This window comes from Mesocricetus auratus, unplaced genomic scaffold (assembly GCF_017639785.1).
Source record: "Mesocricetus auratus isolate SY011 unplaced genomic scaffold, BCM_Maur_2.0 Super-Scaffold_100026, whole genome shotgun sequence".
Taxonomy (NCBI): domain Eukaryota; kingdom Metazoa; phylum Chordata; class Mammalia; order Rodentia; family Cricetidae; genus Mesocricetus; species Mesocricetus auratus.
Genome location: NW_024429207.1, coordinates 27,142,862 through 27,165,165, shown reverse-complemented (window position 1 = coordinate 27,165,165; position 22,304 = coordinate 27,142,862). Strand labels below are relative to the sequence as shown.

General features: G+C 43.1%; 1 protein-coding gene and 1 long non-coding RNA gene across 8 annotated transcripts in view; one reads left to right on the top strand and one right to left on the bottom strand.

The window, feature by feature from the left end:
* Zmat4 (zinc finger matrin-type 4) overlaps window positions 1-21,458 on the top strand; it is a 389,120-nt gene extending 367,662 nt beyond the window's left edge. For both annotated transcript variants that reach the window (XM_040731818.1, XM_040731820.1), the window contains one exon: window positions 18,413-21,458. In XM_040731818.1, the coding sequence (XP_040587752.1) occupies window positions 18,413-18,428 (16 nt within the window). In that variant the 3' untranslated portion in view covers window positions 18,429-21,458. The remainder of the gene's footprint in view (window positions 1-18,412) is intronic.
* The window catches only part of LOC110340309, a 43,290-nt gene continuing 40,752 nt past the window's right edge, over window positions 19,767-22,304 (bottom strand). For 5 of the 6 annotated variants that reach the window (XR_005871156.1, XR_005871153.1, XR_005871158.1 and 2 more), the window contains 2 exons: window positions 20,950-21,048; window positions 19,771-19,881 (listed from right to left, as the gene is read on the bottom strand). This is a non-coding gene — a long non-coding RNA (uncharacterized LOC110340309). Of the gene's footprint in view, window positions 19,882-20,949; window positions 21,049-22,304 lie in introns of all 6 variants that reach the window. The other variant, XR_005871154.1, reaches the window with a different exon arrangement.

Here is a 22,304-nt window from a genome sequence, read left to right as displayed (position 1 = left end):
CCTCTTCATTAGTATCTTCATCTGTGAAATGGGGATGCCAGTACCTGTGGTGTGGTGTGAAGGAAAGGGTCCCAGCAATCTGAGAACTATTTTATCGACCTAAGGACGATACATCACGAAATGTCATAACAGATTCTTGGCGCTGTTTCCACTGTAGATCTTGAATATGGTAGAGACCAACCAGTTGGATTAGGAATCATCTGAGAGGAGGCTGAAGGAAAACCAACTGTGGATGCACAACCCAAGCAATTGATAAAGGAAAGCTTGAAGACAGTAATGACTGTACAGAGCATTTGATAGGGCGATGTTAATGATTGTTCAACATTTCAGGAAAGCCCTGTGAGGACAGTGTTTATCTGTGTCAGTACTAATTGAGTGCGGGTCAGTGTGGAGGCTGCTTTATTCAGTCAATATTTGTTTCTCAAAAGAGGAACCCTGGTAAAATTTAGAAGAAAGTGATATGTTGCTCATTACCAAAAGCAGAGGCAGAAGTTGGTGGTGACTTTGAAGTTGATGCTTTGGTTGCAAGTAGAGGTGAGGTCTTCCCCACCCCTGCCTTTTGCATGTATTGTAGTTAGTGTGACAACCTGTGTTACTTTTTTGTATTAGCTAACAGTGTCGGCTATAACAAAACACCCCATGAAAATAACTTAAGGGAGGAAGGTTTGACTTTGGGCTCACAGTTCAAGAGTGCAGTCTACCATGGCAAGAAGCAAGGACTTGCAGCAGCTGGCCACACTGTCAGTAAAGAGAGTGACGAATGCCAGTCCTCAACTTGTCTTGATCCTTTTAATTCAGTCTGGACTCCTAGCCCATGTGGAATGGTTCAACCCATAGTTACAGTGGGTCATTCCAACTCAAGTATCCTAACCTAGTGAGCCCCTCAGAGGCATCCCCTGAAGCTTCTCTCTTGGGGATTGGAGATCCTGTCACATGCAAAGCACCACAACTATCCTCTTCTTGTGCCCATAGGATCAAGACCAGAATGTCATTGGGATGGCTTGTTATTCCATGTTTCTCTTGAAGTCTAGTCTTCTAAGAATGTAACATTAAGTCTTGCTTTATGTCTGGCACATCAGTTCCAAGGGTTTACAAACCACATGATCAGATTTATGATAGCAGTGACCCCACATTGGTATTGGTTTTCTGTGTTAGTTACATTTCTGCTTGCTATGGGTAAAAATACCTGGCAAAAGCAACTAAGGGACAAAGGGCTCATTTAGGCTCACAGTTTGAGGGTACAAGCCATTACAGTAGGCAAGTGATGACAGCAGACACCTAAGACACCTGATCATTGATGCAAGAAACACATCCATGAATTCAAGTGCTCAGCTTGCTACCTCCTTCCTAGTTAATCTAGGTCCCCAACCTGTGGGATGGTGCCAATCATCATCAAGGGTGAATCTATTCACCTCAGTAAACCTAATCTAGATAATCCCTCCCAGGTATTCCCAGAGACTTGTGTCCTAGGTGATCCTAGTTGCTGTCAAGTTGATAACATTCACCCATAGAAGGGATTCATGTTCAGACAACATAGAAGGACTCATTTAGTTCATGCTGAAGTTAACTGCCCTGACAGTCACATATCTCATTGTCTATGAAACAACAGGTGAGTCGTTTATTCTGGGATGTGACAAGGACAGTAGTGATTTTCTCACTTTTCTGGTGGAACTCTTATAGGATAAGGTGACACAGTCATGGAATCCCACATGAACATACTCATCATTATTTTGGTGCTAGAGACATCTGTGCCAGAGGTGTTTGAATTAGCAAACACCTCTGTGTCCTCAGGGAATCAGACATGAATTTCAGTTTTCTTTTTCCAAATCACTTTCAAGTCCCAAAACTGTCAGTTCAAGAGTCCCAGAGGCTATCTTAAAGCACAAGATGTCACCTTTTATGTCTAACAAACTCCAAAACATTAGAATATTCAAGCAGTATCTTGATTAGCTATCTAGTGCTATGCAACGGATTACTCAAATTTGAGCAACTGTGAGCAACTCAAAGCAATACAGTCGTTACTGAATCAGGATGGGTAACATGATGTGACCTAGGGCTATAGTCAATGCTGAGAGACTCAGGAGGCTGCCAGCAGAAACATTTTGCCATGGTAGCTGCCCGTCTCTTTTGTAGTATAAAGCTCAAGACAAAGAACAAAAGACAGATATAGCTATATATCCTTTTGTGACCGAGTCTCCCATATCACATACCACAACCTCAATCTGTACTGGTCAGCTGGTCAGAGTTACTTTAAGTCTTACAGAGGGAAAGAAAGCAGTATAGCAGTATAGACCCTCCTCTTGAAGAGAGGAGTGTGAACAAATGTGAGGCCATGTTTTTAAAGTCAGCACACTTCTCTACAAGTCAGAGAGGAAACACTGGAAGTTTTCTCTTGGACATCAAGAGTGTGAGGCTTCCAATGTTGCAGACACAGCCAGTATAGGAAGACTCATCTAATCTGTGGGGTTCCATGAAGTGCTAGGTGGTTTCTTGTAAAGTGGTCACAGTCAGTTGACTAGTGGCAGGGTTACCAGAGAGTGGGGCACACATTGGAAAAGTTTTTCAAACCCTGCTATACCAGAGTTGGGAATGCCAACAAACAGTAAATGAGGTCGGCAGCAGTGAGAGGGTTATTGTATCTCTGCAGGTAGTTCATCTGAAATGACACAGTACATTTTGTTCCTGGCTATCAACTCAAATGCTTTTGACTCAACCTTGATCACGAGTCAGACACCATTTGTGTGGTATATATGTATGTCTTATTCAGTCCCCAAACATGATGAGGAGATTAATACTATCCATTTTAGGTAGGAAATGAATGATCTGGAAGGTTCTAGTCATTGTTCAGCAAAAGAGGACATGGGTTTTGAATCCCAGTTTGTAAATGTTGCATCACAGCCTCTGCTTTGAACATAGGAAAACTGGAATTACAGACCATTACGCATTACATTGTATTTCTTAAAATTAGCTTGCACCCAACATGACCCATGCAGGGTAGGCTGTAAGATGACCTCATTCTTTGGAAATTCCCTTTTCCTTGACAGCCTGGTTTTTACTGTAGTGATATTTAAATGGGAGAGGGGTGAGATTTTTGTTGTAGTTGTTATTTTGGTTTTTTTAAATCTCTTTAAAAATTTAAATCTGTCCCATTTACAGGTTTGGTTGTAAATTCCTTACCACATGTGGCACATCTTTTCTTCTAATGCATAAAAACAGCACTCGGGAGGCAGAGGCATCTGTGAGTTCAAGAGTAGATTGGTCTACAAAGCTACACAGAGAAAAACTGTCTCAAAAAAAACCCCCAAAAAACTCATAATCATACAACTAGTGCAATAGACACCAAAATTACCAGATTTTGAATACTTGTTTATAGTTATACTTTCAATGCAAATCTCAAGAGACCTATTTGGAATCTTTCTTAGTCCTTCCTTGCTGGTTAGTATCTCCTTTTCACTCTCTCTTCCCCTACCATGTTTGGTGATAACCTTTGATTTCTTGCTCCTCCCTGGTGCTTGTGTAAGTCGTTCATGTGTGTATTCATTCAATCGTGAAACATTTGTTTACTGATCTTAACATACATTTATCGAGCATTTACTATGTAGTAAGCATTTTTGTATTTGGTAGTGAACCACTACTTGGGCTCTGAGATGTATCAGACACCATCAGTATAATAAACATATTCCAGTCTGTGACTGGGTCCTTTGAGAAGCAAATTCCCAGAGAAGATTAACTGTGTACAGATTTGGTGAGGAAAGTACATATGAAAACAAATGATAGAACTAGTGAGAGCAGGGAAAGCTGTCAGACCTCAAGTCCAAGGCAGAGTGAAGAAGAAGGAGAGAGAAGGTATGACACAGCCACTCTAGACCTTTCTACTGTCTTAGAAAGGAGACTGCTTGGTGAAGAGCCCTGGTTTCTCCAAACCAACCCAGTCATCCAGCAAAGGGCCTGCCTGCCATCCCTGTTGAACTGGGTTGCAGCCTGGAAAAAAGCAGGCAGGGTCAGCATTGGGATGCTTCCTCTACTGTTCTCATGTGATGGGCAGGCCTGTACTGTCAAGGCTACCTCTGACTCAGAAAGCCACACTATTCCAGGCTGAGTGCGAGAACTAACAAAGGAGAGATACCTTCAAGCCCTTTCCACTGGAGGAGAGCTGAGAGCTCACTGTGGCTGGACCATTTGGCTGGAGGAATGGGGTGTTTGGTAACCAATTGGAGGACCAGGTAAATCTAAACCCTTGAAGCAGGAAAGGGAATTGAAAAGCTCTGAGTAGGGAAGAGACCTGGTGAGAGCTGTTCTCCCAACCAGTCGGATGTGGCAAGACACAAGGAAGGGAGTTAACTGTGGGAAAGCGCCCTTCAGGTGCATAGCATCAACAGTGAATGTGCAGAAGCCTGGAGAGGGCTTGAAATGCATGAATGGTGTCACATGACCCCAGTGTCCTGGGCAGACTCTAATTCCCAGATTCATGGCTCAGGTCCTGGAAAGGAGCCATTCTCAAAGGTATTACATAAAGACACATAGATTTGGGGAAATTCAGGTGACTAGTATGGTATTTTTGATCTCTCTGGTGTAGTTCTGTCTAGCTGTCAACAGACAACTCTGCTGGAGTTATGAGCTTATCTTTCTTCCTCCAGAGTCCTCCTAGTTACCCCAGAAGTCAGTCAACAACCTTATATAGCAATGAGCTTGTTTATGTGGCATCTGTGTATCTCTTGACATTTATCTACCTGGAAAAATCATAAGTGAAAAAATTTTTAAAAAACCAAACCATACAATCATAGGAGGGCTATAAACAAACAAGTTTGTTGTCAAGTGGTCAAGGGCCCAGCCAACCTCATCCTTGCCTTGGTCTTTCTCTGTTTCTTCTGGGAGAATTCTGTCTTTATACTCTCTAGGTCTATGTAGAATACACATGTAGAATACATGGCAGTTAAAGAGCACCCTTAAATTGGTACCTATACCAGGAAGCACAGTAGTATCTGAAGCCCTTGAACCATCAATGCAGAACTCACCCACAAAAACATGTAGCACATGCACTGATCATAACCTTCGTTTCTGATGGTTTCAGTACTCAGGCAATACAAAAATCTTCCATCAGAATTTTACACATCAATCATACAGTCTCAGGAGAAGGAAGAGCAGGCTGTGCAGAAGTTTGAAAGCATCATTGGAAAATCTCTTTCCCTGGAAGACACACCCTAGTTGCTGTATGTCATCCTTCCTCTTCACAAACTCACGGCATCACTAGTGGTTGGGCTACAACTTGGTTCCAATCACTTGGAACCGTTTTCTATTCCGTTCACATAAAAACCGAGCATGTAGAACAGCCTACAGGGTTACACGCACCTGACATTCCTTCCTTGAGGCATTTCTTTGTCCTGTTGCCAGCTTCTTGCCTCTTTCTTTCAGCTCCAGCTGCAGAGACATCTTTGTTCCCCACTGAAGAGCTCGTTAGCAAGGTCATGTCCCTTGCCTTATCTCTTGCTGGTCCAGCTCACTGCTTTCCTGGCAACCACGACAGCCACGTGGCAACTGGCTGCACATGGCTGGGCCCCTCTTTCCCTTGCCTCTGCCCCCATTGTCTTTATTCATGTCTGGAATAGAATATAATTTACTCATTCCACTCACCCGCATTCTTCATCTACAAGATACTGGCTTCTGCCATTTTTGTTTTCTGCTACATCTCCATCACATTGAAGCAGTGTGTGGCTCTAAATCTATACAAAGGACAAATATCAGGGTCACCATGCTTGAGCATTGTCAGATAAGAGGACAGGGCTGAGAAAGCCGAAGTGGCTCTCTCCAGTCACATGATTGGGAAATGACGAGGACTGTGTTCTAGTTCTAGTCTGGGTCTGCCGGCCCCCAGGCCCATGTCTTTACCCACAGACTATGATTTCCTTTATTTCCCAGTAGAACACTTTCATGGCACCAGCAGGGAGCTGCTGTTTCATGTATCTCTGAATTTTAGGTCAGGGAGCCAGGCTGTGAGAGAGTAGAAGAAGCCAAAATAGGGACAAAACATCAACAAAGGATCAAGTGAAGGGGGTGTATGTCCCCTGCGGTTTATGAGATCACCCAGGCTGGATGGCACACACACACAGATGGGGAAACAGGGACACGCATGAGCCAGCCAAGTGTTCCATTTAGATGTCACACACAGATGTCTAATTGGCGCTTACTGTTTATTAACAGAAGCAGCCTCGCCATGTAGAAATGAGAGTTCATCAGGATAGTGCCAAGGATGCACCTCAAGAAACGTCCCTCCCTCCTCATCACCATCACAGCTGCGTATTTTCTCCCTGGTAGCCTATTGTATGCTTTTTAAATGCTTTAAAACAGTATCCTCCGATGGACCAGCCGCTGCAGGCAAGATGTGTCTGTGTTCCGAGGATCAGTGGGAAAGGCACTGCTGTGTGCTGCAGATAATCTGCGTCCCTGTAGCAACTGGTAAGATGCTGACCATTGCCTGGCATCTGCAGCCCTCACGGGGCCTCTCCGTCTGTGCCCTTCTCCTTCCCACTCACCAGTCACCAACAAAGAAAGGTCAGGGGCTGCAAGCAGATAATTATGCTGTCTCGGGAATTGAAGGTTTCCTCTGAGGACCACAGGAACAGAATTCATTTCTTCAGTCTTTCTTCTTCTGTATTAACGAAGTCAACCAAAAAAATTTTTTTCTTCCCCATCCAGACTCGCCAGTGCTGGATGAGAGCAGTCAGCATGAATTTTAATCAGGATGTCTTGTTTTCAGCCCCGAATTTCTTCTATAATCAATTTCTTTTTGTCTACTAACTAAAAGCGAATAGTTATAGGGTGTGAGAATCAATCGATCCCAACACCGAGAATCCAATTGTCTGGATTTAGAGCTAAATTCCAGTGAATGTTTCTATAGAAGCCAAATTTATACAAAAGGTATGCCCCAAGAGGATCACTTTTCCCTGTGAAAGTGACTTGCTCTCAGGCTTCTATAAAAAGGTGAGCTGGTATTGTCAATGAGTTTCCACAAAATGCACTCCAGTTTTCTGTCTCCTTCCCTTTCTTTCCCTGGGACCTATACCATGGTGAGAGTGAGACCTGTGTGGATTCTCCTTGTCTTGACTTTTGTTTTTCCTATGCCAAGCAATTTTATTTTGCTTCAAGTTTTCCTGCAGGGGCCTTGCCCCTCTGGCCTCTGGGAGGTGCAGGGAGGAGGCCGCCATGCAAGGTGCTCTGGGGTTAATGAGCACATTGTTCTATGGCAGGAGCAGGTGGGAAATTTGGAGTTTGAAGACTTGAACAGATACATTGACTACTTCTTCCAGGCTTAATGAGGACATGGCAGCATCTCAGAGGACTACGGAGCCCAGGAGCAGTATTTCTTAGCCTCATCTACCTTGCGAGGCCCTCGGTCAGCTTTCTTTACTCTTGACATAATGACTGAGGCCAACCCAGGGGCATTAGCCACAGAAATGTACTGTTTAAGCACGCAGGAGGCAGGGAAGACACCAGGTGTCAGCAGGCAGTGGATGGCCGACATACATGGGAAAACATGTGTTCCAGGCCTTTTCCAGCTTCTGGAAAGCCCTTGGTTTGTAGCAGCAGGATTCAAATTTTGATGTGGCCATTTCATTTTTTTCCCTACCCTTACAGGTCAACTATTTTCAAAATCATCAACTCTTAATTCCTATAATGGTTATTTTGGTTAAATAGCTGAGAGAAACAGAAAAGAGGAAAGGTATTTTCTTCCTGCCTTGAGGTTTCCAGTTATTCATTCCATGAGGGCAGGGAAAGCAGGGTAGGGGAGTCCTCTCTGTGGCAGCAGATGCATGTGATGGAGTCACTGTTGACAACATGGCAGGCCAAGCAGCAGTGAGTACCCAGAACTGAAGGTAGGTGCTAACCTTCAAAGGCCCAGACCTCGTGACCCACCTCCATCAGCCAGCCACCCCCTATAGGTCCCACATCTCCAAATTAGCACCAGTCCAAGAGCAAGGCTCCCCATAGCGACAGTTGTGAGATTTCAGACTCAATCCATAGTTCCATAGTACTTTCCTTCTGTTTAACGGTTCATCCCTCTTGTAGTTTGAGCATGGAAGTCAGAGGGGAGCCTCCAAACTTGGCTTGGGGATGTCTTACACCGCACCACCACATCTGTTGCTGCTGGTCAGGAAAGAGCTGAGGTGGGAGACATGTTTGACTTCCTTCCCTTGCTGCCCTCCTTGAATTGCTTGCTTCCCATACACCTCTGGCCCCATGGCCCTTTGTAATCCCAGGCTATCTCCTGAAAAGGCTCTGGTACTGCCATGTTGATGAAAGTCCTGCTCTCTGTACCTCAAGCATAGGATGTAGGACTCATTTGATGTTTGAAAGTCTTCTGTGGCAGAATGATAATGGAAGGATAAATCCCTGATGGTACTTTACTTAGCCAGTGAATGTGTGGGTCCCATTATGCAATCTTAATTAAAATGAGGAACATCTTATTTAGTAAATGGTAAGATTATCTGGTAATATGAGGTGTGACAATTTCCTCAATGGTACCTTTATTCACCGTGAGTAAACCACTCATAAAAGGCTCTCATTAATTTGTTTATTCCTCACTAGTGTCCTACACACATCTTACTTACACCCATTTTAGAGATCATAGAACTGAGACTCAGAAAGGTAAAATAATTTGGTTCATGATGTAGAAGGTGTCACATGACATTCTACAGATGTCCTTCTGAGATAGCTTTGGAAGATTAAGTTCACCTACCAGAGACACTGTAGAACTTTCCTCTCCTCTGTAGGTTGTACTTTCTTTTGTTTTGGTCCAGATCTGGATGACCTGGAGACTGTCACCAGTGTATGGACGAGAAAGGAGAGCTGGAGAATGGGTTCATCTTAGTCCATGGGTGGATGTTGAGTCTGGGGTACAAGAGGATGCCATGAAACTGTAGGATATCCTTTTTGTGGTAGATTCTTGCAAAGTCAGCATCCTTTCTCTGCATGACAGTGAACTTATATTAGCTTTGAGGGGTTCAATCCAATTATTGACAAAAATGTGTTCTAAACAATCTGTATCATCATGCTACTGCTATTGCTAGCACTAGCCAGGCAACGGGGGTGCCAGAGTCCATCCAAGGGTCCACTACATGGGCATCAATTCTCACCTTCCATTCATTTACATGGCACCTTCCTCTGCATCTCAGCCTGGCACTGTCTCATAGTCCTGTTGTTCTGAGATGGAACTCACCCACGATTTTTCCTAAAGCCTTTATCACTGTCCTTCCATCAGACCTTCCCTCCCATCATACTGAAACTCACTCTTACCAGCTCTGCCTGTGCTTCTGAAGCTTGGTTTCTGCACCTTCAACCCACTCTGTCCCAGGCCAGATTGGGCATAGCCTTCCTCGGCCTGTTGCTGCCCATTGCTGTCCTGAACACACCAGGAATCGGTTTGGTGTTGTTAGGCCCCTAGGTTTTTAGAAACCATGCTCTGTGTGAAGTTTGACTGTGAGCTGAACAAGAACTTCTCTTCATCTACTGAAGACTAAAGTGCTTGAGAGAGAGAGAGAGAGAGAGAGAGAGAGAGAGAGAGAGAGGGAGGGAGGGAGGGAGGGAGGGAGGGAGGGAGGGAGGAAGGGAGGAAGGGAGGAAGGGAGGGAGGGGAGGGAGGTCAAACATACCAGTGGTTCATCTATACAAAAATTACCCACTGTTTCTTCAATTTTCCTGTGTGTGGAAAAGAATGAATGTTTCACATAGCTATAAAAACTAAGGAAGGCAGAACTGTGCTTCATGTTTCAAGGCGTATATAATTGAAGAGACATTTGGTGACTCCAGACCAGCACTGTACTTACAAAGTTCTGTGGCGATGAAAAAGTTGTGTCTACTCATAGAGTGTGGTGACAGAACCACATGTGGCTGGGGACACTTGAAGTGTAGCTAATGTGAGGGATCAACTGACTTTTGATAGTATTTTCCATAAATTATTTTGTACTTCAATGGCCACACATGACTGCAGAGACTGTAGTAGATGATGCAGCCTTCTTTCGCATGAGTACTATTATGGACCCACCAAATAGTAGCATCCTTGCAAACTACCGTCTTTATGCTACTATCATCATGGTTCATGGGGCAGGTAGAGCACACCTGCCTTTGGTCTCTAGAAGTCAGATCTACTTCAAGACCCTGCCTCTGTGCCTGCCAGTCACATCAGACCTAGGAGTTGGCTCAGCCTAAAACTGAGGCCCACATAGAAGATAGTAAGAGAACATTTGCTATTTCTCATGTACCAGCTACATAGCACTTTCACTTAGTAGCTCAGCCTTCACTGCATCCCAATGAGGTCTATGCATCACTATAGTATACCCATTTGATGTGTCAGGAAACTGAGGCATGGCCAGCAAGATAACATGTGATAAGATTTGAAAGTGAAGCCTTCTCTCTGACAGCTACTGAAGTGTTTCTGTCAGGATACCTGCAGAGAAATTCCTGACCTAGCACCATGGACCTTCTCAGTACTTACTGTACATGACAGTAAACTCTGAGTTAAAAAAAGGGGGGGCGGTAATTCCAAGAATGGCCTAAGCTTGTGCCAGTCAGTTCTGATACTGCTGAGGGTTAGTGCATGCTTTACAAGTGAAAGGCATAGTGTTCAGCAGACCTGTACTACAGACATCAGCTGTACACCCCGAGGCTCCTCTGCCCACCTGTACTTCTTCATTAGTGATGCATCTCTGAGTTCCCAGGGTTGCCTCAAGTTCAACAATTCACTGGAAAGAATCTCAGAATCAGGAAAGAGCTAGCCTTTTAGCTAGATTTACTTGAATGCAAATGGGAACCAACCAAATGAGAAGGCATGAAGAGAAGATCTGGGGGAGGTAGCATTCCTGGAGCTCCTGCACCCCATCCTTATGAAATGGGGACACACTGTCCTCCCAACACATTGAGGCACTGGCTCAGGAAGCTGGGTTGAGTCCTGGGGCCAGTGGGCAGGCATGCTTTTGCCTCTGCCCTTTAACTGTGTAGCTGATATTTTTAAGTGTGACTAATTTCTGTTCTGGAACTATCTCAGAACTCAGCAGGGCCATCACTTTACCACTGCACACTATCATGTCCCAGTGCCAATAGGAAAGATTCCTCAAAGTGTTGAGGATCTTCACCACAAGAGCCTGGAGAGAAGGTCAAACTCTTCTGTAAGAATCTTTAAATTAGCATATATTGCATAAATAAAATAATGGCTTTGTCATGATGTCTTCACACATGCGCATACGTTATCTTCACACATGCACATGATGAATCTACAGACTGTAGACTCTGCACTATACCAGACACTTTTCTGGTGACTATAGATAAGGGTGGGGACACAAACATCTTTGCATGTTTAGTCTTTCCTGGGTACATGCATTTTCTCCATTCCTCTTCCTGAAGCTCCCACGAGAAAGATGCTATTGATGCCTTTGTTTTAGAGATTAATGAGGCTAAAAAAGTTAACTGCTGTCCATGGACATGTGAGGTTGGGTATGTGTTGAGAGAGAGAGACAGAGACTATGGAGGCCAGAAGAGGGTATCAGACTCCTCCACCTGACCAAGAGTTTCTGGGAACTGAACTCAGGTCCTCTGGAACACCAGTACTCACTCTTAGCCCCAGAACCACTTCTCCAGCCCCTGGTGTGATATTTAGAATAACTGTCAAGTTCTTTGAATATATAAGACTAATAAATGGATGAGGAATAGGGGTGCAAAGCTCTGGGTCTTTCTGAAAATATGGGCTGGAAATGGACTTGTTCAGAACAGACAGTGAGTAATCTATGTGCACACCTGGAGTTGTTTCTTCCAGATGTGGCAGTTGATCCCTTTTCTGATGTCTTTTACATGTTTAGCGAGGAAAGTTATGCACCATCCTTGTGCCTGGTCCTATAATAAGGAAAACAATATGGAGTTAGAAAGATACAGCTCCAGGCTTTACGTGGGGCTTCGATGGCCAAAAAAATGGCTGCCACATGAAATCGGGTGTTCAGTCAGATAATCAAGGAGAGCAGCTAGGACAAATCTCCAGGTCTGGGGAAACAGTGAGGCAAGGGGAACGTCAAGAAGGCTTATAAATGATCAGGAACTTTGCAGGTTCTTGCTCTACACCAACGGAAAGGGACACAAGTTATCCACTCTGCTGCCCAGATGGGGTGGGAGTGGGGGGCAGAGGTGCTTCCAATCTCAGTGGTTTATGAGCTTCTGCTCTGTTTACAATTGTCGGTGAGGCTAAAACCGCAGAGAAGTAGTGTGGATGTGAGGGCTTTGATCTCAGGAATGGCAAGCATAGGTGTACCTGTGTGTTAGGGGCTCTGCCAGGCTTTTGCATGTGCGAAGCACTGCCATTGGCTTTCCCTTCATAATCCCAGGGGTCCCTCTGGCGCTAACATTTCATTATTTTGAGATTTTGTGGAAAAAAATGTTTTGCAAAGCAAATGAATAGTGTAAACAAGATTATAAAGAGAATGTTTGCCTTCTTAAGGGAATAAACTGTTCAAAAATGCACCAGGAGCATTCGTTTGCATATAAACAATGCAAATTTCATATAAGCAGGGGAGGCTTGTTTTTTTAAGGTGCTTTGGTAAGTTAATTACAAATACTTTTTTGTCAATTGTGCAAGTCGGTGTGTATTAGAAAGCAGCAAATCCAAATCTTTGTAATAGCCTTTACTTTGGACTGTTCATGAGAGCTGAATTTTCGTAAATTACTTCTCCCTCCCATGGGCTATAAATGCATGGGATTTGTTTTGCCAGGATGGATTTGAATACATTCATCTGTGCTTATCTGATGTCAACTGAACCCCGTCTGCCTTTGGGCGTTTTGAATCAGCACTGTCCTGCCCTGCAGTATCTGAAGGCCTGGTTGCACTTGTAACTCACACATCTGTGATTTTCTGCATCCTTCTTCCTCCCTCATATATCTGAGACATCTTCCCTCCACTCCCTCTACCCACCAGACTGCACAGAATTCCACTAAAGTTGAGCACTGCACATATTTAGATCACCTAGACAGCTACATTTCAGATTGGAGCATCATTCAGAGATGTCATAGTCCAGTCATCTTCCTGTCCCCACTTTTCCCACACTCCTTCTCCCTTCCCCACGATTTTCTGAGCCCTTCATTCTCCAGACAGTTGCCTTTGCAGAAACAGTGTGTCCAACCAGACCCCTTGGCATCCAACCCCCTTTCATAAGCATAGAAATTGCTTCTCACTGCCTGAAGCTTGGCCATTTTCTTAAGGTTTTCTTCTCCATTCCCAAGTGGCTGTTGGAAATAGCCAGTTACATTTGGTTGTGTCAGGGTAAATTTAGGCAAGAATTATCTGGGGAATGCATGGTTTCCTTCAAGATCCTCATGTATGTGGGCAAATAAAATGTCTGGGCCAATTGCCAGGCAGAATGAGCTACCTAGGCAAATAGACATTGCACAGGAGAACTCAACAGGGACAGGAACCTCAAACAATCTCCATAATCCTTATGGGGAGGAGTTATGCCAAGGACAGGAATCTCAAGCAATCTCTAGAAATGGTAGCCCAGAGTCAGAAAACAGCCGTCAGTGTTACAGTGTCTCTTTGTTCCATGAAATGTATTTCTTACTCTGGAGTAGGATGTGGTTCCACGATGCCGAGACAATAGTAGACACGAGATGAAGTAGGAGGCCCACAGATTGGTAGTTGACTGGTTGCAACATGATCAGAAAAAGGAATCATAGTGGGGAAGGTCTGAGTCCTGTCTTTGAAAGAGGGAGTACAGGAAGGGAGGAATAGGAAGCAGGTGTTCCCTTGAGGAATATGCCTGAACTTGGTTTTTTCATTGTGCTATCTGAGAAAATTGAGCAAATGTGTTAAGTCTTTGGGTACCATCTACTTTTGGGAACACAGATTGAGTAGGGGGTAAAGCCTGGGCATAGCACATGCTAGGCAAATGCTGTGGTGCTGAGTTATGTACCGAGCCCTGTTTGCTTTCTTACTTTTGTCTTGAGATAGGGGCCTCACTAAGTTGCTCTGGCTGGCCTTCAACTTACAGTGTCCCAGACCTTAAGTGTGTGATTCTCTTGCCTCCGCCTTCTGGACAGCTTGGACAGTCAATTATTTAGTACACAAACCTAAGAATACGCCTCCTTCTCTAGCACTCTGCCTGTGTCATTTCATAGGAACCATGGGCCTGTGGTGGCATTTTTGTAACTGTTTACTTGTGGTCTGACTGTCAAAAATGCAGCTTTATGAATCCAGACAATATCATTCATTTTGACTTTCAGCTTATTTATGGAATGGTTGAAATTTAGTGTGCAACAAAGTGGGTTATTCCATTTCTCTGCCAGACTTTGTTGACACCCCATGGGAAGACTTACCATCTCTGAGGAGTTGATGGGAAGGTAGGGAGAGCAGGAGAAGAGGAGGAAGAGGGAAGTGGGTTTGGTATGTAAAATGGGAAAAGATTTGTCTTAAAAAATATTTATAAAAACTAATACCTTCTAACACCTTTCAAACATGCATGCTTGTTTAATTACAGAAAGATGGCCTGTGTACATTTTTGACTATTTTCAAAGGTGGGATCATTTTTCAGTGGTTCTTATGGTGCTCCATTAGATGTTTGTCTGGTGTCCAGGTGGGAGCAAAACCCACTGCTTGTAATCGTCTGGAACTAAAATGCAGCAAAGGGAAAGGGATAGAAAGAGCAGAAGATGCTGAGGCATGGTTCTGCTATCATGTGCCTTAGGAGCTACAGTTCACGGTTCTCTGACATGGGAACTTCTGATGTGTGCAACTTTTATAAATGATTCCATTTCTTTCTGATGGTGTTCCTGAGATGCCAGGTTAACATCTAGCATTCTCAGAAAGGTTGTCCATGTGAAAAGGGGGACCTCTAGGCTTATCCTGTTTACTACTGTGCATGTAGAGAGTAAAGAAAGCTGCATGATTGGCATGTGCAGGATGCAATTGACATTCTGTCCTCCAACTTCATCCATTTGAAGACAGACTGTGAGACTCCCTGCGATGATCACTCTGGGTGCTGACCTGGCACCCCTGGGAAGAGGACTCTGTAGTTAAAGAGCTGCCTCTGTCCGATGGGCCTGTGGACATGTTGGTAGTGAGTTTTCTTAGTAATTGATGGAGGAGGGCTGGATCCTGTGAGCAGTACCACCCCCAAGCTGGCAGGCCTAGGTTGTATAAGAAAGGCAGCTTAATGTGAGCCTGGGGACAAGCCAATCCCACCTAGCTACTACTTTAGTATCTGCTCAGGGCTCCTGCTGTAACTTCCCTTGATGATATATTATAACCTATACTATTCAATAAGCCCTTTCTTCCCCAACATTTCATCACGGTGTTTATCACCGACACAGACAGCAAACTGGAGCACCAACCTTCCACACAAACAGGAACAATGTCATGAATTCTCCTTCCTCTGTTTTCCTTCAGTTTTCTACTTTAAGAGATTTCTGAAAATATATGAATTATGCAGCTTATCTCTCAGATGAAAAGGAATTTTCTGCTCAGATTGGATGGCTCCATATTTATTAATAGCAGTAAAAATTTCTATGTTCTTTGTATCCAATGGGATGCTATGTAAAATATGAAGAAGCCATTCCAGCAAGGAAAACTGCTATAGGAGAATAATTATAAGTGCTATATTGAATTGAAAGACTCCTTCATTTGTCATCACTTCTCTGTGTTCAGTAAGGATCTGAATAATTATGTTGACTATAAAGGGAACTGAGTGATATTTTCCCTCATTATGATATTAAATCCTTAATATACCATGTTCACTATAAGTTAAAACAAACCTCCACCCCCTCATCTAGATTCCAAGAAGGACGCAATTGGGATTGAGGGCTACTCGCTGCAGATGTGCTTGCACTCCTCACTGGTACCCACGGATGTGTGATTCAGATTCCTTTTCATTTGAAAAGTGTTCATCTCCACAGTTTATGGAAATGGAATTATACTTGTTTTCTGAGTATAAATTTTTGGCCTTTCTGTCCCATTAATTCGTGACGTTGACAAGGACAGTAGAATTTCCTTAGGTCATGAACTGTTGGTGGCAGAAACCCAATGCAATATTTTTTTTTAAAAAAATAGGGATTTTCTGTGCAGAAGAACTATTTTTAAAAAATGACTGTGGTTTCCAAGGTCATTTCAAGGCAAAATTTCAAAGCCATTAAAAAGAGAAAGTGAGGAGTATCCTTTTTTTTCATTTGGTTTGCATTACACTATCAGCATTCACATCCTTACTTAGATCCTAAGAATATTCCATAACATCTTTTTTTCTTAGGTTATGAGTGACAGTGTCTTACTTTGTAAATGCTTAACATGTATTCATTAGATTGCTATCAAGACATCTGGCTCTCCTTACTGATGTTATCCATGCTGCTGTGGGGATAGCCTAAGCACTATTGCTTATCTGTGAACCCTGTTTACTACAATAATGACCAGTATGACAAGATATACTCTTAGGTGCAATAGTCTCACAGATGTTAGAGGAGTAACCAACTGCCTTCTAGTAGGATGTAAGTCCCACTCCACAGGGCAAACTCATGCCTACTGCTGTTGCTGCAAATTTGCTCAAGAATACATGGCTGGGAAGCTCATAGGCCCTAGGGTAAAACCTACTAGTGTTATTTTGCTAAATGGACATTGTATCAAATTGTCCTCTAAATGCATAGATCTCTATCTGTAGTTTTGTACAGCTCTCACAGCTTTTCAGAAACATCTATTTATACAGTAGATGTTGGCTGATGCAGAGGCTCACAATTGGACAAAGTTCAGAGAATAAATGACTGTGGAGTGCTCAGCCACCAATGGGACATTCACATCACACCTTGTACCCAGGGCTCAACGACTGTCATGGAAGATAGGGCAGAGAGACTGTAAGAGCTGAAAGGCAGGAGAGAGCTGAGAAAATGGCTGGTATCAACTGCACATAACTTCTTAGACACAGGATCTCACCTCAATCTATTTCCACCCTCTCCGGCTTGAACCTGTGCAGGCATTGCATATGCTGCCACAGTCTATTCTGGGTGTCTAGAAGACACTGTTTCCTTGGAGTCATCCATCACCTCTAGCTCTTATAATCCTTCTGCCTTCTCTTCCACTTGGATTCCTGATTATTATGTGGTGAGGGGTTTTATTAAGACATCCCATTTAGGACAAAGTGCTCCAAAGTCTCTCACTCTGCACATTGTTCAATCGTGGGTATCTTTGTTAATTCTCACCCATTGCAAGAAGCTTCTGTAATGTAGGTTAAACAAGTTACTGATCTGTGTAGATAGCAGCATGTCATTAAGATTCATTTCATTGCTATGTTTGACAGACTAACGATATTGGGGTTTCCTGGAAGCCCATGATCAATTTAGCCTCCAGTTCTTGTCCATTCTAGCAGTGTCAGGTCCTGGGTTACATTTTACGCAGTTGCTCTTAAATCCAATAGCAGGGACAGTGCCCCAACTAGATATGTTAATCTGTCAAGTTACAACTGCAGTGCCAGGTATGAATTACATCTTGTTGAGTGTTTGGCCAAAGGAGTCCCTTGGAAACCCCTAAACATTACAGGCTGCTGGTTGCTCTCACAACCTGATGGTAAAGATCTATTGTTGAAGACAACATTTTGTTATGAAACCAAGCATTGTGGCATCAAGCCTGTGCCTAACTAGGAGCTTTAACCCTTACTAACGAGTGTTCATGGAGCTGGAAGGTCCTATGCAAGCTATCAAACGAGAAGGATAATCAGTATCACCAATGTACAAATCCTTTGACCTACAGTAGCAACCTGTCTGCAAGATACGGTAGTGCAAAAGTGGCATGAATGTTATGGGAAGAACCAACCACCTTTTGACAGCTGTTGTTTTTACATTAAGATCATTTTAAAAGGAGCTAGTACCTGGATTGAGTGTCGAGTGCAATTTTTTTCACAATGAGGAGATGGAATTGATAATCCATCCATTATATAATACAAATTATTTAATCTCATAAAAGAATCACCATAGAGGGCCAGGGGAGATGGCTAAGAGGGTAAAGTGTTTAGTGTACAAGCACATGGACCTATGCGATAGTCCCCAGCACCTGTACCAATGTCAGGCATGACTGTGTATGCCTGCAGTCACAACACTGGGAGGGTAGAAACAGGCAAATCCCAAGGCCTGCCAGTCAGTCAATCTAGTCAAAATGGTGAGTTCCTGGTTGAGTGAGATACCTTGCTTCAAAAGTATAAGGTAGAGAGAAATAAGGGTAGATCCTGACTACCACACAGACACAAGTTATCATACCTCCACACGTGTGTGTGTGTGTGTGTAAAATGATTCACCATCTAAATTCATCCTAATTTGAATATGATGGGCTTGAAGGGAGTGAGGGAGAAAGAGGGGAGTGCCGCTATGAATAATTATGGAAGGAGGTATTACTGTCTTCCTTTCTGTCTTGCAGCCTGAAGAATAAGTAATGAAAACATCAATCAAGAGCTAAGAAGAGATGCCTGAATTTCTCTATGGCAGAGAACTGCTCACCGACTAAAAGAGGATCCTTTCTTGAGCAATGAACACTTCTTACAAGGATTCACAGATAAACACATGACCAATCTTGATTTCTGGAAGTAGATAAGATTTCTTTTTCCTCATTTAATTTAGTGGCAAATTATACTTGGATGAGTCTTAAAGAATCCTTTCCTGGTAACATGTTTAGCACAAGTTCTAAACTGCAATCACACAGCAGCTAGTCAGAGCATTATTCAAACTTACACAAAGTGGAAAATTTAATTTCCTATTTATTCTAGATTTCCTTAGAGTTAACTTGATTCTGTGAGGCCCTTCATGACTATCATGTAAGCCTCCCAGATCCATTAACAAGTACACTTTTGTCATCATGTGGAACATAGTTGGTGACAACATCCGCGGTAATAGAACAGATTGTGGTTTGTAGAAGTTCTATAATGGAAAGAGACACGGATGAGCAAGCCATGTCTCTAATGCCACGGGTATTAGAATAAGTGGGAACAGAGAGGAAGGATCTTTACTCTGGATCACCTTGATTGAAAACTTCCTAAGATTAGATCAAGTTTTCTCCTTGCAAGCTGCCAGATCATAGCTTAGGAAAAGAATTAGTTTGATTGCATGATGATCCTATTAAGTCAAAATGTTGTCACAGCGGTCGACCTTGGTGTAATGCTTTACTAAAGGCATCTAATGGAGGATTTTAAAACACAGAGTGAGATGGAAGTGGTTCTTAGGAAGTTGACCTGAATGGTGGGCTTTAATTTGGGACACTGATGATTTGGGGGAGAAAGTGACTAAATCCTGAAGAAGCTTCATTCTTCTGTTTCTCTTCCATCCTGTTGCTGAGCTGGGATTCGGTGACTTAGAAAAGGATGTCTATGGGTAGAGGATCGACCAGAGAACTGATGCTCTGAGGGAAACTGCTAAATTCCTTCTCCAGGGTTAATTGCTCCACACTGTGATGGGAAGTGGTGTCTTGTACACACTACAAGGTAGAAGCAGAACTTCCATTCCTGGGCTGTCAGCTGGCTGGAGCAGCCCTTTACACTCTGTGACCACCAATCTAATGAAGTCAGACTTTTCCAGACATCATTGCTTTCCATGGAGATCTGAAGTGGTTACAGCCAGTGAGCAATAAATGAAACGACACGGAAATGCACAGTGTTGTTCTTAAGGTGCCTGTTTTGTTGTGTGAGGAAGTCACAGTCGGAAGGGACCAGACTGTGGCTGCAAAGAGGAAGGTCACACACCATGTACAGTCATGCTGCAGGTGGGGAGGAAGAAGGGTGTGGTGACAACAATTTTTATTTTGCTATTTTGGAAAGAAGCACACAACAGAGCTATAATCCTCCAGTGATGGCTTGTCTTCGAATGTGTGGAATAAAGTTTTATTTGTCAATTCTGCTGTAAAATAAGCATAGTCTGAGTTTTTTATTTTTAAAACTTTTTTCTGTTTATGTTTAGTGCCTGAGCTCTTTCCCTAAAGTGTTGTGTTCATTTTTTTAATGACCTAAGATAGAAAAACCTAGGAACATAGATTCTCTTTGTGTTACAGTGAAGCTTTGCCAAGCCCTTTATAGATAAAACTCCAGCTACAATAATCTGATTATTTCAGAGTGCCTCACTGAAATACCATTGCCCTTTGTCAAGCTGACACAAACACCCCACCAGAACTTTTAGGGTTTGACTGTTCTCACATTTGTTCATGCCCATGTAGATAAAGGAAATTTCATTCCAGCACACCATAAAGACCAACTTGACCAGACTACTTAATGCAGGAAGGCTCAGAAATACCAGTGTCCTGGAGACTGTAGAATACAAACACCACTACTTGGGAAACTGTGCTGTTCACTGTTCCTTTGGTATGGCTGTATGTTAAATTAAGTCTTAACATTACTTTCCAAGTTTGTTATGGATAGATGGGAGTTGTATCTAGGGAAAATATTTTCAAATGGCCAATTAATTCTGCTGTAAAGAAAAGAGATGGATGCTGCCATCACTCAGAACACTCTGGAACAACCACGACGAGAACACATACCTACTGACCCTGTATTAAACCAAGACATTTATATTCAATAAGACAGTCATGGATGGTCAATATGGTCAAACGTCTCTTTCATCCCATGACATATCTTGGGATTTTGATTCCAATATGAATTGTCCATGTAATCTACCACTGAACTCCATGCTCAGCCCTGATTCCTCAGAGGACCAAATTACTCCTTAGTCCTGGCAATACAATTCAAATTTCCTTTACAAAATGTTCTTCTCTTTTAGTGCAGAAATAAACCTGAGGGCTAGCACATGTGCCAGTGACCACAAATGCCATAGCAGTGAGTCCCAAATTAATGAGCTCTCCTTACATACAGTCTCCACAGCCCAGTGAACTCATAAATATGCTCATAAAGCAATCCACTAAGCAGCAAATGCTGCAGCGATTCCTACTGCTGATAAAGTAGCCATAAAACTCACCCACTCCTGCTGGACTGGAAGACCCATAGGATTTGAACTTTCTTGGCCTCTTAGATGACATAGGAACATAAATTGGAGCTGCAAAACTCTTCACATTGTCTGTTAGAGCAAGTTTATTAGGTCAGCCATATCAAAAGGCAAGAACAACCAGACACATGTGCAACACTGACACTCCTACAGAACTCCCCACCTTCCTGGCAAAGCTGAGTAGGACATTTTTGACAAGGATGTGGGAATACAAAACACTAAACCCCAATAAAAGACTGACCAGGTCATAGCTACACTCCCCCACTAAATATCTGTCGTTCACTTTGATCAGCTTGTCCAATGAATTATTTTTTTGTATGAATAAAACTAAAGCGGGTCTGTCTGTTCAACAAATTATTGTAGGGATGGAGCCCCCTCCCCTTTTCTGGTTTTGAATCTGTTCATATTCAAGGCATGTTAAACTACCTCATAGGTTTGTTGTGTGGATTAGCTGATTAATAAATAACAACTGCTTAAAATAATGAATCTGTATGTAAATGCTGCCTTAATGTTTTTCCTTGTTAAAGATTTGTGAGTCAAATCAGCTGTGTGATATTTCAGTTTGATGTGTAAAGGCCAGATGTGGGGGCCACACCTGCCGCCTCAGCATTCAGGATGCTGACATCCTGATTGTATCAGGAGAGACTAAGCGTACAATCCAAAACTAGTGGATTTACCACCAGACAGCACCACACAGCTAACAAACAAAATCAAAGGTTTGTCTCTTACACTAAATTTTACTTTTATTTGCTTCTTTATGTATCTAGTTTTTTTGGGACAAGGTCTCTCTGTGTAGCTCAGGCTTGCCTGGAACTGTCAGTCTCCTGCCTCTGCCTCCCAAAAGGCTTTTAAATTTTTAAAAGGAGACAACACTGGCCTTCAGAGTATCTGCGATGATGATATGGTAGTTGAAATGTCAGCATGTATAGTAATTTCTAGTAAAATTAAAGTGGTTTTGAGCTTACAACTTTGATACCATCACTGTAGGCTCCTTCACATCTGAAATAAAGGGAAGGCAGTCACAGCTGCCTGTGCCTGCTTCTTAGCACTTGTGAGGTTGGCAGCATTGGTGAACATCTGCCTTGATTGTGCTGTCCTGAAAACCTATTGAATGCTGTGTGTGTGTGTGTGTGTGTGTGTGTGTGTGTGTGTACAAGCAGTGGGGGAGGGAGGGGATCCATGATCATGTGACTTGAAACCTTGGCTCTTGTTTTACCACCCAGCCTGTTTTTGAGAGAGTGTCTCTCAGCCTGGGTCAGATTGGCCAGTGAGCCCCAGTGGTTTCCCTGTTTCTCTCTCTATAGCACTGGGACTTCAAGGATGTAACA